The 15,510-nt window shown below is 45.7% G+C and overlaps 1 protein-coding gene across 1 annotated transcript in view; it reads right to left on the bottom strand.

The window, feature by feature from the left end:
* LOC308161467 (chromodomain Y-like protein 2) overlaps positions 1 to 15,510 on the bottom strand; it is a gene marked incomplete at its 3' end in the record, with an annotated part of 43,191 nt that overhangs the window by 17,271 nt on the left and 10,410 nt on the right. The window contains exons 2-3 of the mRNA XM_080535490.1: positions 10,137 to 10,857; positions 3,218 to 3,435 (exon numbers count right to left, since the gene is read on the bottom strand). Coding sequence (XP_080391616.1) covers positions 3,218 to 3,435; positions 10,137 to 10,857 — 939 coding nt within the window. The remainder of the gene's footprint in view (positions 1 to 3,217; positions 3,436 to 10,136; positions 10,858 to 15,510) is intronic.

Below are 15,510 nucleotides of genomic sequence, written 5' to 3'. Positions count from 1 at the left end.
CAGCTGAGACACAAAGGTCACAATCGCAGAGAGGCCGAGGTCAGGCGTTCCTGAAAGTCAGAGCGTGAGATATGAGATACATGGGGGGGTGAAGTCATACATACGATAGAAACATAGAGTCGTCTCCATGCGGAAAAGGTTTGATGTGTCATACATACTGTACAGTATATGACATCATACAAGGCTCCTAAAAGCCTGGGGTGTGAAGTCGCTACCGGTCAAACCGCTAAAGACATCTCCCAAGAGAGCCCTAACCGAAGAGGCAGTTGATGACAGCGTATAAATACAGTGGACGAAACAATCAATATCAGAGAAGAAGTAAGGCACTATGACACACACTGTAGCAGCGGAGCGGAATAAGCGATCCTGACTGCATACCTCAGCACAAGGAGTGTGTGTACGTGCAGAGGGCATCTGGAGTATCACAAGAAGTTCCTCGGAAGCTCATTTGTCTGTTTTCTACAGTAACAGCGGGTGACACAAGGTCTTCGGCGGCGGTGAGAAAATGTAATTTGAACCAACATTAGCTCAGGTCGTAAAACCAGTGGTTGGCAGGCTGCGAGTCACCAAATACAAAGCCTTCTAGTGCCATGGACGGAGCCCACACAGGAAGGCCTATCTAATTCAGTCAATTAATAGCAGCTTTTTTAGGAATTTTTTTTCTTTTCAAAACTCTTTTCATTTTATTTTTTTTCCACAGTAGAAGTAATAGAAGTAAAAAAAATGGTAAGGCCTTGCCGCCCAACCTCTTTGCAGGTATACTACTACTTTAGGATAAAGATAGTAAATCATTGAAACAGGAATTAAAAATTTAAGGCAGGATATTCATTTTAACCGAATGAATCAGCTCGAGATAAAGGGAGTAAGGACCATACAGGAGTCGTGCTGTACTTGAGTGAGGAGAGGGGTCAAATTATACTTGAACAGATTCCTAAACTTGTCTGTGACTTGGACCCCCAAATACGTGAAGCTTTTGAGGAATGTTCCAGATCATCACCAGAACTGTCTGAGACCCGGCTGAGTCCCGGCGCCAGCTGAGTGACAGTTCTTTTCGCGGTTCTGACCTCAACCCCATCGAACACCTTTGGGATGAATTGGAATGCTGACTGCGAGCCAGGGCTTCTCGCCCAACATCAGTGCCCAACCTCAGTAATGCTCTTGTGGCTGAATGGGAGCAAATCCCTGCAACCATGTTCCTAAATCTAGTTTCCACTAGCCTTCCCAGAAGAGTGAAGGCTGTAATAGCACCAAAGGGGGGGAATGAAATGTTCAACAAGCACATATGGGTGTGATGTTCGGGGGTCCACATTCTTTTGGCCATGTAGTGTACCTTCTTCCTCAGCAGACTCTCTGGGACTGCAGCTCCAGCTGACGCAGTCTCACAGCTGGGTCAGCCTGACTCTCCAGCTTTTTAATCTCCAGCTGTAACTGTGCTTGCCTGCGTTGTGCTGTTTCCTGGGCTTCCATTTGGAGATGGGCAAGACTTTTAGCTAGGTACTTTTAGCGAGGTACTGGCAAAAGGTGTGGGATGGTAGTGAGGAAGCGTTACAGAGTTTTCACCCGTTCATCTGTGTCATCCTCCACTCCCGCATTTGCCTGACCAACGCGAGGCCACCTGCCACTTCACCCTTCCTCCAGCAAAGTGGACTGCGGCAACACCATCATCTCCCGTTCCACCAATTCACTAAGAATTTAGAAGAAACTCTCCCTTCTTAATTATCCATTTAGGATATGTGAGCCTGAAGTGATTTGCTATTTGCGCCAAATCATCCTTACAGCAGCTATACATTTTCCCAAGAGTAGGATCAGACGAAAAGTATTAAAGATGAAACAATAACATGTTACATTTGTAGCCTGCACACAAGGCCCACGTTATTTTTCTAAAAAAACAAACTATGCAAAGTTATCCATAACCTTTGGCTCCAGTGAATATTTTAAGAGATATATCCTGGACGAGACATAATTTATGTTACAACCCAGCGTGTTAGGGGAAAGGGAAGCAACTTAGAACCAGATGGACTTTTAAATATTGATAAATAGTGATTTCCATTTTTTGGTTCTGGGCAAGGGGCCAACACAGTGAACGATCACCTGTTTGAATGGCTCTTCTAATGCAGGTATAGGATGTAGTGGGACTGGAGGAATGGGTTGCAAAATGTATCTCTCTCTCTCTTGTTAGTTTGTCCAGCAGGCTGTGTGCTCCAAAGCCACTTCCTGGTTGGTGTCATCGGTGATCCTGATTGGAGCGGGACATTCCGTCCAGGGCACCAATCAGGACAGGGCTCCTGGAGTATAAAAGTTTGGCCAGCTTGTCAGTTGGCGTGTTCTGTTGAGCAGTTCCCCACAGTGCCTCTTGTTGTTAGCTATCTGATATTGGAGGATTCAATTCGGTTCGTGTTGTGTGATTTGGAAACTCTGCCAGGTATAGAGATTCCCCATTTTGGCTGTTTCTGATATGGACCCACATTTAGAAGTCCCACGGTGCAGTTTGTTTGAGATGGGTACACTGCTGAAAACGACTGGGAAGCAGTGCTTTGACAGAAATAATATTTTACACAACGGTGTAAAAGAGCAAAAAAAGAATCTGTTCTTTTTGAGTTTTTACCTCAAGTCAATAAAAGCCTTTTGTTAGCAAATGTAAAACTATATGAGAGGTATTCAATTCATAATCTGCTTAAATCAAGATATCCTTGAATATCAACAGTTCAACAGAACAGACAGGCACGGAAATAAAAACTAGAGACTGAATACTTCAACGAGGCGACGCTTATCAGCTGTTCAATCCCATTATCCCGTTACTCTACAGCGCCGAGCACGAGCGCTCCTAAAACATAAGCATACAGTATATTTATAGCACTTCCTACAGAAAGTGAGGAATGCGGTACTGTAGCCAACAGCTGACAAGGGAAGGATGTTGTCACTAGGTCATCTAGGGCTGGTGCATTTTTTGTCCAGTCACTCTTGGTCTTAGTGTGTTGTAAAGAAAGAGTTGGTGCATTGTGTGTGTGTGTGTGTGTGTGTGTGTGCGTGTGTGTGTGTGTGTGTGTGTGTGTGGGTGTGTGGGTGTGTGTGTGTGCATGCGTGCGTGCGTGTGTGTGCATGTGTGCGTGAGTCTGAGTGTGTGTGTGTGCGTGCGTGTGTGTGCATGCGTGTGTGTGAGTGTGTGTGTGAGTGTGTGTGAGTGTGTGTGTGTGTGTGTGCTGTAGGTAACTCCTACCTCTGGTGTTAGTGCATTGTTGTCTGACGTCTGGCTGGACAGCAGGACATGGGTGAAGCCCTCCTCCTTCCTGACCACGATGTCGCGGAACCGACAGTTGGTCTCGTTCTGTCGCACATTGTACCTCAGCCGCTTGTCGAACACGTAGCCTTTGTCCTCCCCGAGCTTCCGCTTCACGGAGCTGTGCAGAGTAATCCCGCCGTTGGCTAAAGCAGAGCCTGGAACGTAGAGAATATAACCTTATTAGAGAACAAGGAGTCAATGCGAAGTATCCAGGACTCACCGTAGCACAGACGCAGGACGGTGGAGGCAGAAATCAGAGGACAGGCTTATTAGAATGGACGGTGGTATCTAGGGGTGGGCATCGATGATCGATGATCGATTAATTGATCGATAAGGTCTTGGTCGATCACAAAATATTTTGCTCGATAATCGTTTTTTTTTATTTTATTTTTATTTTTAAATAATAATAATAATAATAATGGAAATTAGTTTGTCCACGTTATGTGTGAGAAATGAACTTTGCATTTGCCTTCGCATTGAATTTCGCAACGCAGTACGGCATGACGGAAGTTCCCGTACGTTAGTGTAACCTGACCTCCGGTCAGCGCCATGGCACAGCTCCTCGGGGAGCAATACGCAGCAGGCGCTGCTGCTGACAAGTTTGCACCTTTCTGAGGGAGCCTTCTGCGGGCCTGAACTGCGACCCAACTAGGGATGGACGGTTTTTCGGTTATACCGAAAACCGGGGTTTATAAAAATAGAAACGGTTTTTTATCAAAACCGTCTGAAACCGGATTTTTTTTTTTTTTTTTAAAAACCTTATTGATTAATCGATAATTGATCGTTAATTCGTTACGATGATCGAACAAAAAATGTTGATCGTTTGCCCACCATGTGTGTTTTGATACCATTGCTCGCTAACCCCCCAAAAAAGAAGCTTTTTGCTCATTTGCGCGATTTGTGAATTGCTGACATGCGGCCCTTTTCACCAGACCATGTCACATGTTCTCAGTCAACTTACTTGGTAATGTAAGGCATATTGGTGTTCAGTGTTTCCTCCAGGATTTTTCACATTAGTGGCGGAGCGGTTGTCTTTCGCGCGCGGTTTCTTTTTCGCGTGCACGCGCATAAAACGCGAACTGGCGCTCAAAACAAAGACGTAGTTTCACCAAAAACTAGAGGGTGGCAACAATTATAATTTCTTAAATAGCGGTTAAGTCATTAAAGCCGAGCAGGTGATTTTATATAGAAGGTGATCAAATACCAATATATCCTACAGCTGCAGCGGAACATGCGGAACGCGCATTACACACACACACACACACAGAAAGATCAATACGAATTAGGCCTACGTGAGAGTACACGCACAAAACCGGCTAACGTTACTCATTAACTGTTTACACAAGTAAAATCACAGTGTGACAGTCAGATGGAGCATTCGGTAAACAACAACAGCAAGGTAATGCTATCAGTTGAGTTAAAGAAAACCAACTCTTACCTTTGATGACACCAACATGAGCCCTGCTTACCCGTACCTCCGCCGTTCTGTTCGTGGTGATTTTAGAGGCAATAGATTATTGTTGCCCCGCGCATATTGCTATGAATAGTTCGAAGCTAGGTGCTTGCACGTTAGGTGCGAGAATGCTCGGTTAACCCATTAGCGGGAACATTATTTGTTTCACAAAATAGGCTGATTTAATTGACCATGAACATCAGAGACATACATTACGAATGTTCTTTTAAAATACTCTATACTGAGCACTGGTATAAGAACATGAACCAGAGAACAGCAGTAAATGCAATAACCCACAGTCGTCGCTGATGATGTTGCATTTTCGATTAGGATACGCATACGGGATTAAAGGCACCGGCGACGGGCTAAAAGAGAAATCCAAATGTCCCGCTAAATTCGGACCAATCACAAAACTGTTTTGAAAGCGCGTCGCCTCGCGCCGCGCGCCTGTTGAGAGCGATTCAGTCTCGATTGCAGTGCGAACACAAACGACGAGGTTAATTGCAACATTGTAACATATTGTAAATAACTACGCCCTAAATCGTAACGAAATGTTGGTCTGGAAGCGGCCTAAATCTAGCTTCAATCTGCTTTTTTTCTGTTCTCCGGTCATAATAACTCGCTGCCTTTCTGCGCAGCCTGAATCAAAGTGGACTGTCTGAATCAATTAGTGGCGGAGGAAATTCATTCGTGGCGGCCCGCCACGAATAAATGCATATAGAGGAAACACTTAAATGTCAAACCCTTCAATAAGAGCCCCTACCTCCCATACTCTATGCGACAGTGAAATAAAGACAATTCATTGTGGGCATCAAATACCTACACTATATGGAAAAAAGTATTCGTACACCCGAACATCACACCTGTGCTTGTTGAACTTCCAAACTTTCCAAAACCATGGGCATTAATATGGAGTTGGTCCCACCTTTGCTGCTATAACAGCTTCCACTCTTCTGGGAAGACTTTCTACTAGAATAAAGTTGCGGGGATTTGCTCCCAGTCAGCCACAAGAGCATTAATGAGGTCGGGCACTGATGTTGGGCGAGAAGGACTGGCTCACAGTCGGCATTCCAATTCATCCCAAAGGTGTTCGATGGGGTTGAGATCAGAGCTCTGTGTGCAGGCCAGTCAAGTTCTCCCAGACCAAACTCGGCAAACCATGTCATTATGGACCTCGCTTTGTGTATGGGGGCATTGTCATGCTGAAACTGGAAAGGGCCTTCCCCAAACTGTTGCCACAAAGTTGGAAGCCTACAATTCTCTAGAATCGCATTGTATGCTGTAGTAGCATTAAGATTTCCCTTCACTGGAACTAAGGGGCCTAGCCCAAACCATGAAAACAGCCCCAGACCATAATTATGTCCACATACTTTTGTCCATATAGTGTATATTTCATGAAGAATTCAGAAATATCCAGCACATTATCACTGGAGATATTCAAATTCACTGGCCTATTCACACTTGAATAAGCTTCGTTCTCTTTGGGATAGTTATTGAAAGACGCGCTGCACTGACAGACATAGCGTATTCACAAACCGTGCCAGCTCATTACTGCGCCTATGGTAGACTACAATAGGGTCAAGCATGGATCACCTTTTTCTGTCACCTTTTGTTGACATTCCTCAACTGTCAATTTGCAGTCAGTTTGCATTTGCAATAGCTGTCTATTCTAGAACCTTCTCTCACACAAGGTGCCCGGGCCCGTAGTAAAATCCGGACGTGACCACATTCAAATTCATGCACGTCATCCCCCGAGCGCAAGAGCCATCAAACAGCGCAGGGGACAAAAACAAACCGTGGTGAAACATTTAGCTGAAGACCAAAGTGCACATAGTACCTATGTTCCATTCGGATGAGCCCAGATGCAGATATAGATATGGTGTAAAAAGCCGCCTATGAGAGGAACGGTTTCTGTTGCTGATTCTGTCACCCGCTGCCACCGGACACCTTGAGGTCACGGCATAATCGTCACCGGGCCTGATAACCCGTTTATACCCCCCCCATCTCGCATTTGATGGGAATGATATCGAAGCAAACGTTTTCAATAAAGGGTAAGTGACATTAATGGAGCTATGTATCAGCGGACTCATGGAGACTGATTGATGGTGTTACAACCTTAATGCTAGGTCCTCCTCATGACAGATGGATAGGGGGAGAGAGAGAGAGAGAGAGACGTGAATATAAAGCCTAAAAGGTAGAGCCACAGTAGCTAGCGAGTTGACTCGACATTCTCTGTGTTTACCCACAGGAGTCTATTGAAGCTGGAGAGAGGAAAAACAGTGAGCCCACCAATGAGTCACAAGCCAAGCCTCCCATTGTCTGTGGAAAACACACTGAAGCAGTGTTCCTCGACCACTGACAGATTTGTGATGGCTTTCACGAGGGGTTTCAGCCCAAAAAAATAATAATCATACTGTCCAAGTGCCTGCATTGGTCTTTATAGTTGACAACACAATACATTAAGTATTCTGCCCCACTGTTTCGCTTAGCGAAACAATAACTGTCTTCAAAGCTCTCTCACTTCCATGGCCTGAGGCACCAGATTACACATCGGAGCACTTAACGATAAATAGGCTATTACTGAACATGCTCTCACAACCAGCTCGCTAACACGATACATACAAATCGCACAGATTTGTGCATTTCATCTGGTAAACCACAACCGTTTTCTATGCGTGTGTGTGCGCTGCCACGTTCACATTGACGACCGGTGTTAATGGCACTGAGGTCGGGCTTGGAACCAAAACATCAATCATCCACACGACAGAGGTACCCGACGAGTTGACCGCAGCCAGATTCCGAGGCCACACACCGCTGAGATCTGACCGTTTCGATTCACCCGAGAGGAGGTGACTTCATGAAAGCTAGCGTACTGATTAACTCGGTGGTGCCAGCTTAGACTTGCGACCCAGGAATGATATCTAGTGTCCTCATTACAGTACACTCAGCAGCAGCAGCAGAAGAAGCACTGGAGCTGAGAGAGTCAGAGAGAGAGCACCTTTACTTTTAAGTAATTTGTCCTGAGTGGGGCAGTCCCACTCATGTTTTTCATTGGCCAGATATAGTGAAGACAGACAGGAAAGTAAGGAGAAGAAGGGAGAGAGAGGGCATGTCAGCAGGGCATGGGCCGGATTCGAACCCATGCCGACATGGGCATATGTGTGCACTGTAGACCGGTGCTAGACCACTGGACCACCCCAGGCCACGAGAACACCTATACTAGTGGTCACCTACTCCAGACCTCAGGTCATCCCGTCTACACCTCCTCCGTGTACAGTGTACAGCTGAACGCTGTGCAATCCCACCACCGTCACGGCTTAAGACAGGCAAGGACACAGCGTGTTATTATTCTAAAATTAATGTTCCAATCCCATACAAATCACTGTAATTACGTGAAGGATAAAAACCAAAACAGATTGGGAAGAGAGGCGACGTCGAAAAATACGACAAACAAATTCAAAATTCTGTGGTTTTAATCTCCTTTGCGCCCGGGCTGGTGTGTTGGCGTGACAACAAGCTGCCTGACTGAATCACTGTAAAACAGTTATCTTCTCCACCTTAAAGTTATCTCCCTAAAAGCCTCGAGGCCACACTCGGTCCGTTTTAATCGAAACTACAACCTTTAAAGGGTCTGGCAAGTCAATTGCCTGATTGCCCTGTAATTCTGTTATTTGGGGGGACTGGTATGCATACAATAATCAGCAAAAAAGGCAGGAGAAATGTATTCCATTGCAATTTTGAGATATACAGTACCAGTCAAAAGTTTGGACTCACTTTCTCATTCAATTGAATAGGGGAAGTGTGTCCAAACTGTATATTCAATCTAAACATTTCCCCATTTTCCATCACATACAATCACTGGGCATAAACTGAGGGGGATCAACGCAGGGAGAGTGCTTTCATCATGTTGTCTCTGCTCGCTGCATACACCAATCAGAAAGTTGTCTCGGCATGTTACCCTCCACAGCAGTAGTCAAATAAAAGGTCTCTGACCCTCTTACACACTTCAACAGTAGCTAAACACTTGGTACTTAAGAGGACGGAACTATGAGCAGATCTAATAGATGAACATCATGTATGATAACGCAGCCAGCTAGCTACATTCAAAGCATTTTAGAATTAAACACCATATAGTGAAAATACCACCGCTCATCCGTTATCAAACTTAGCTGAGGTGCTGAAACTGTAGAGGGCAAAATAACAGCATCAGCTGTTATCAGCTGAGCAGAGATGCTGTAGAATCAAACACCACACAACTGCGCTGGATAATATGATTTAGCTAATCATTAGATTAGAACTCTGCTAGGCTATGGTGGAGTTTCGTTGATTGGCTAATCATCCTATCGTGCGGGCAGCAGTGCAACGCATCAAACCCTGCGGATACGGGCCAGCAGCTTCAGGTGATGTTCACGTCAAACCATCAGAATGTGATCTCAGTGGTTCTGACCGTGGCATGCTTGTTGGTGCCAGAATTTCAGTATTTCTAAAAACTGCTGATCTCCAGGGGATTTTCACACACAACTGTCTCTTAGAGTTTACTCTAGAACGGTACAGTAAAGAAAAAAAACATCCAGTGAGCGGGCAGTTCTGCTGACAGAAACGCCTTGTTGATGAGAGAGGTCAACAGAGAAGGGCCAGACTGGTTCGAGCTGACAGGAAGGCTACGTACACTCAGATAGCCACTCTGGTACCATTGTGGTGAGCAGAGAAGCGTCTCAGAATGCACAGCGCGTCGGACCTTGAGGCAAATGAGCTACGACAGCAGAAGGCCACGTCGGGTTCCACTCCTGTCAGCCAGCCTAATACAGCGCTCAGTGTCTGTACGGCTGAATGAGACCCGATTCCCTCAGATAGCGCCATAGGTAGCTAGCCACGTGAGTTTGTTTGTGTGTGTGTGTGATATAGGAGGCGTTGCAAGGGAGCGGTTAAATCAAGCGTGCAAAGTCCATGCCGCATACAGCCCTCAGAACTGTCTGACCAGAAAGTCGGGTCTAACAAGAAGTTACGTTTTTATCATACTTATTGACGCTTTTTTGAGTTCGAATTTTACTGTTTTAAGTCAAATATAACCCTCTGGACCCCCTTCACTTTTCAAGAAAAGCCAGGAAGCAAAACTGTCTGGGTGTGGTATTTAATGCTTTAACCTACAGTGGTGGAAATAAGTATAGCATTTTGTCCATATGTAAATAAAGTTATGTGTAATAAAGTGGAATGAAACAGGAAAAAATTATTGAACATACTAACTGAAATTAATTCAATACTTTGTTTTTGTAATGACAGCTTCAAGGCACTTTCTGTACGAAGTAACTAATCGCCCGCAGTATTCAGGTTTGATTTTGGCCCATTCCTCTGATGTGTTCAATACTTATTTCCCCCACTGTATAGCCTGAGCAGATCCCTTACCTAGCTCGGTGTTGAGGGCTGTCCCAGTGGTCTCCACGTCCCCCAGCAGCCTCTCCACCCTCTCCCCTCTGTCCGAGGGCAGTCTGTGTGTCCTGGCGGCGGTCCTGTACACCAGGGGGTCCGCCTCCCCGTTCTGCAGTCCGCTGTGAGGGCCCCCCCTCGCCGGAAGGACAAACTGAAGCCCCCCGGGTGGAGCCGCCTTATAGGTCATGCTTTTAGACATCCTGTCCCCGCCAGCCTGCTTCCCCCCACCTCCCCCTCCCCCTCCTCCTCCTCCTCCTCCTCCTCCTCCTCCTCCTCCTCCTCCCCCGCTCACCTTCCTCTGCTTCTGCGTAGCCCCCGTTCCGACCCCCAACCCCCCTAACCTCACCCCGGCGGCCCCGGGGCCGCTAGTCCTTTTCTTCTTGCGCGCCGCCTCTGTCCGGGCTCTGGGGGCGTCTGGGTGGGTGGTGAGAAGGTGGCCCCCGGAGCCCCCCACCCCCCCTGCGGCCCCCCCCCCAGCCCCCCCTCCTCCTCCTCCTCCCGAGGGGACCCGGGGCGGTTTGGGGCGTCTGTGGCCGTGCTGCAGGCGGAGGCCGTTGAACTGGTCGATGAACTCCTCGCAGTGCAGGAGGTGGTGCTCAGGCTCCCAGGTGTCCTCTTTGCTCCCGTAGCCCTTCCAGCGGATCAGGTACTCCCACTTCCCTTTCTTGTTCCGCCGCTTGTCCACGATGCGCTCCACCTGAGAGACAGCACACACAGTGTTACGACCCCATATAAGATCTAGGGATATTGAGGAGCAACAATAAGATAAAGCCTGGGAGACAAGAACCAGAGGAGATGGGAGAATATAAAATAACATACAGGGACACACAGGGTTAGGGTTAGTACACACACAGGGACACACAGGGACACACACAGGGACACACAGGGTTAGGGTTAGTACACACACAGGGACACACACAGGGACAGACAGAGGGACAGACAGAGGGACACACAGAGGGACACACGGACACACACAGAGACACACACAGGGACACACACAGGGACACAGAGGGACACACAGGGACACACAGGGACACACACAGGGACACACACAGAGACACACACAGAGACACACAGGGACACACACAGAGACACACACAGGGACACACAGGGACACACAGAGGGACAGGAGTCAACCAAGACAGCCGAGAGGGAGAACGTCAAACTGTTATCATAACACTGCGCAAGAACACCGCAAGAACACGGTTATCAATTAACAACATCATTTATTTATTTTTTGAGCGTTTTTTGAGACGGCATTAAAACAATGCTTACTTAGCGACAGAACAAAGATTGTTCGTTTCCAAAGTAGTCGGCAGTCAAAAATATTATTTCCTTGTACGTACGCTCCAGGTAAACAGCCTGTACAACAACAGCTGTAACAACCAGGAAATCCTTAATCCTCCAGCTCTGTACCGACTCTGTTGTGTTTAGATCAGTGAGTGATTGTGTCCTCTGGCAGGAAAAGCTTCATGCGTTTCAGTCTGCTCTACCCACTGATGGGGAGATACCAGTACCAGTCAAAAGTTTGGACACACTTCCCCCATTCAATTGAATGGGAAAATGTGTCCAAACGTTTTGACTGGTACTGTATGTCTATATGAGGCTCTGAGGAGGGGAGAGAGAGAGAGAGACAACGGGGGCTACCAATGAGACCACGCCACTCCAGATGAACCAGATACCAGTGGTTCAGACCCATTAACTGTGCAGGGGGCCCTTCAGGGAACACACAAGAGTCAAATTACAAAGACGAAAAAAACGTTACTTTGATATCGCAGATGAATCATACAGAACATCTAGACGTATAACGTAGTGATATAAGTGGACGTAAATAATAAAATAAAAAAAGACACCGTCTGGCCTGATCAAAATTGCTGTCGAAAAAAAACAACAACAAAAAGACTGCTGGAGGCAAGGCTCTGCAGTCTGCACTCCCTATCTCTGAACGCCATCTGTGTAAAACACACAAGAAGACACCACTGTCTTTACCGCCTCTGAGTTTTCATTATTTTTTGGGACATGAAATGATGGAGGTGATTTGGGGAAGGAGTGTGTTCTAGAACACAGTGCCGGGGTAATAGGCAAGGCTGGGTACTGCTGAGGTATTCCCAGATGCACCGTTGTCAGACTCTGGAGGTCTGGTAATGATGGGGGAGGGGGGGGGATGCTTGGCAGTGTAGGAAAGGTTCATTAGAAAATATGAAGGATTCCGTACAGTTCTGTTGATGTATGGATTCGAACGACGATAACTTCGAGTAGGATGAGGCAGGGACACATGAAGAACTGCGCACACACACGCGCGCACGTGTATAGACAGCACACACACACACACACACACACACAGGCATGCATACACACGCACACACACACACACACACAGGCATGCATACACACGGACACACGGACACACACACACACCAGTGGCGTAGCGGACGGGCCCGCAAGCGACGCACCGCGGGGGGGCCCCAGCCATTTTTAATTTTTATTTTAGTTAATAAAACAAAGAAAATAAGTGGCCCTTCATTGTGTCAACCTTAATTTTAATATATAGGCCTATATTTAAAAATATATACATAGTTAGCCGTATCCAATAGCCCTATATGAGGGGTTCAGCGTCAGTTCGCTTCGGTGCACCTTGCTGCCTGATTGTCTGCCCCTGTGTCATTCACTCTCAACATGGACACAAGTACAATAAGCATTCTTTAGATGGTGGTAGATTCTCTATTCGGACATTATAGCCGCTATATGTGGGACTGTCGGTCCGATATTGTAAAAAAAAAAAAAAAAAAAAGTTTACGGAAGTACATGTCTCAAGTATTATCTCGGCGGTTAGTCGAGTGAAAGAAAAACAACATACAGATGATAATTCACACAATATAATACCACGAAAGCGTACAGCACTAAACAACAACATTTATTTGGGCAGCATCATACTCAAACTCAGGCAGAAGGGCAGGGTCCGGCCAGGTTCACAGTCACAGACTGTCAGTGCATCATACAGGTACATAATTCAGCATGGTTAGGGCGTTAGGCTATATATAGCGGTTTCTTTTTCTATTCTACTATTCTATTCTACTTCTGCTGTCTGCGTCTCCCTGGGTATTCCTAGACCAGGGGCCTCGTGTATAGAATGTGCTTAGATCAAAATGTGATCTTACCCGCGTCGTGCGCAGAAATCCACGTCAACGTAGTGATTTATACAATTTCAATGTGAGTCGATTTGAACGTGGAAACGATCAAATCCCTACGTCGTGTTTTCGACTTGCGTACGCAAATCACCTACTGGTTATGCAGTTATTACAGCCATGTGAGACGCTCTGCCTACTGTCATTCATGCAAGTGGCTCGTAATACAATTAACGATGTTGTTATCAGCCGAGAAAATTAGTTTAATTCAAGATTTAAAGGGAACTAATGTTTATGATTGTATTTCAGTCTTTCTTTATATCCCTCCGGAGCTGTCTATCTCTCTTCAACATGCCTATATTTAAGCACTATAATAATTTAATATAATATAGGATATTATATATTATATAACACTATAGTGCGCTCCACAACGGACCTTGCCCGGCCACGCGCTAAATGATACTGGATTTCGAGTTGAGCCGGGATGAGGGGGAATGGCACCCCCCCTGAAATAAAAACTGTCCAAATCATCCCCCTTCTAAAACTGCCATCCCCCCTTTCCATCCCTTATGTCATTTTATCAATGAACGTGGTATTACTGGCCTCTCCCACTTCCAGACGCACGCCTACCCTATAATATAGTATTAACGCCCTGTGATAGCGGCTCAAATAGCGGCTGAATGAAGCCAAGTGCTATAATATAATATAATACAGACAGTTCATAATGTACTGTAATTGAGCCGCTATCACAGGGCGTTAATACAAACCTCATTCACCTGCGTTCAATTCCAAGTATGTTTGGTATTTATAGAAGGAAGCGCGTACGCAAGTTGAAATCATCTCAGCTCGTTTTATAAATAATGCTTACGTCCGTTTAGAAAAATGTGCTTACGTCAAAGTCAAAGATGACGTTCAAGTACTTTTTTATGAATGAGGCCCCAGATGGCAAACAGTAAAGAAATGCCACAATATACCAGGACTTAAGAAACGAGATGTCCAACAAAGGATTTGACAAACCCTGGCCAATTTTGCGCAACAAGTAGACTCTGATGCAGCGGAGACAGGGTTGCCAGATGGGCTGGTTTTTGGTGGATTTAGCAGTTTTTAGATTGGTTAGGTTGGAAATTCTCAATCCCATCTGGCAACCCTTAGCGGAGAGTCTACAGATTGTATGTTTACAGATATCGCACTGCTGTGCACACCACACTTTGTTAAAAGAAATAAAGCTTGTACTTTTCTACTTATAATACATTCTACTGATGTAGTCTACCATTTGGTTTTATAGGCTATTGCTCTCACTTGTTTGTACCTTTTGCTTAGTCAAGCATTTAGAATGTAGAGTGCAGTGCATATTGCGAAATTTCGCAACGTCAATAACGCATCGGACTCTAAAAAACGCACGTTTTTTTAAACCTCCGTTGCGAAAGGGCCCCGCCGCCACCTTGCGGGGGGGCCTCGGGATTTTGCGGTACGCCACTGACACACACACCTTTGACTTAACAGACAGGTGTCAAAGGGGAATTTGTTTGACTATATCATTTAGGGCTGGGTTCAAAAAATCGATTTCCCGATTCTGAATCGATCTTCATTAAATGAGCGATTATCGATTCATAAATCCCGAGATCGATCTTTCATTTATTTTTAATTTAAAAAAATAATAAAAATTGCTTGCAGCTTCAACCCGCAACGAGATCTCGTGGCCAGATCTCGCGCTACAAGAATTTATCATATCTCACGCAACGTGAGGTCTCAACACTAAAATCTAAAAACATGGCGATGGCAGGGACACTCAAGTCACCACCAGGCTTAAAGTCAGATGTCTGGGTGCATTTTGGATTTAAAATATGTGACGATAGAGATGAGCTGGACAAAAGCAAAGTCATATGTAAATAAAAAGTACATTCATGTAACTGCTTTGGAGTCAATTCATTGATATGTTTAACAATGCTACATGTTATAGGGTTCCTTGAACCATTTATAGCATTAGTTCGGAGAATCTCTTTCATATTCAAGCAAAAAATGTATATTGTAACTAGATCGAATCGGAATCGAATCGAATCGAATCGTGAATCGAATCGAAAGCTGTGAATCGGAATCGAATCGTTTTGGGAAATCAGTGGCGATACCCAGCCCTAATATCATTTGACATAAGTCATTTAACTGCACTCCAGTGTTATCTAAGGCCTGCAGCTATACCACCCCACAGAGAGCCGAACAGCATCTCA

Source organism: Nansenia antarctica (assembly GCF_963989245.1).
Source record: "Nansenia antarctica genome assembly, chromosome: 1".
Classification (NCBI taxonomy): Eukaryota; Metazoa; Chordata; class Actinopteri; order Argentiniformes; family Microstomatidae; genus Nansenia; species Nansenia antarctica.
This window is presented reverse-complemented; position numbering and strand designations above follow the sequence as displayed.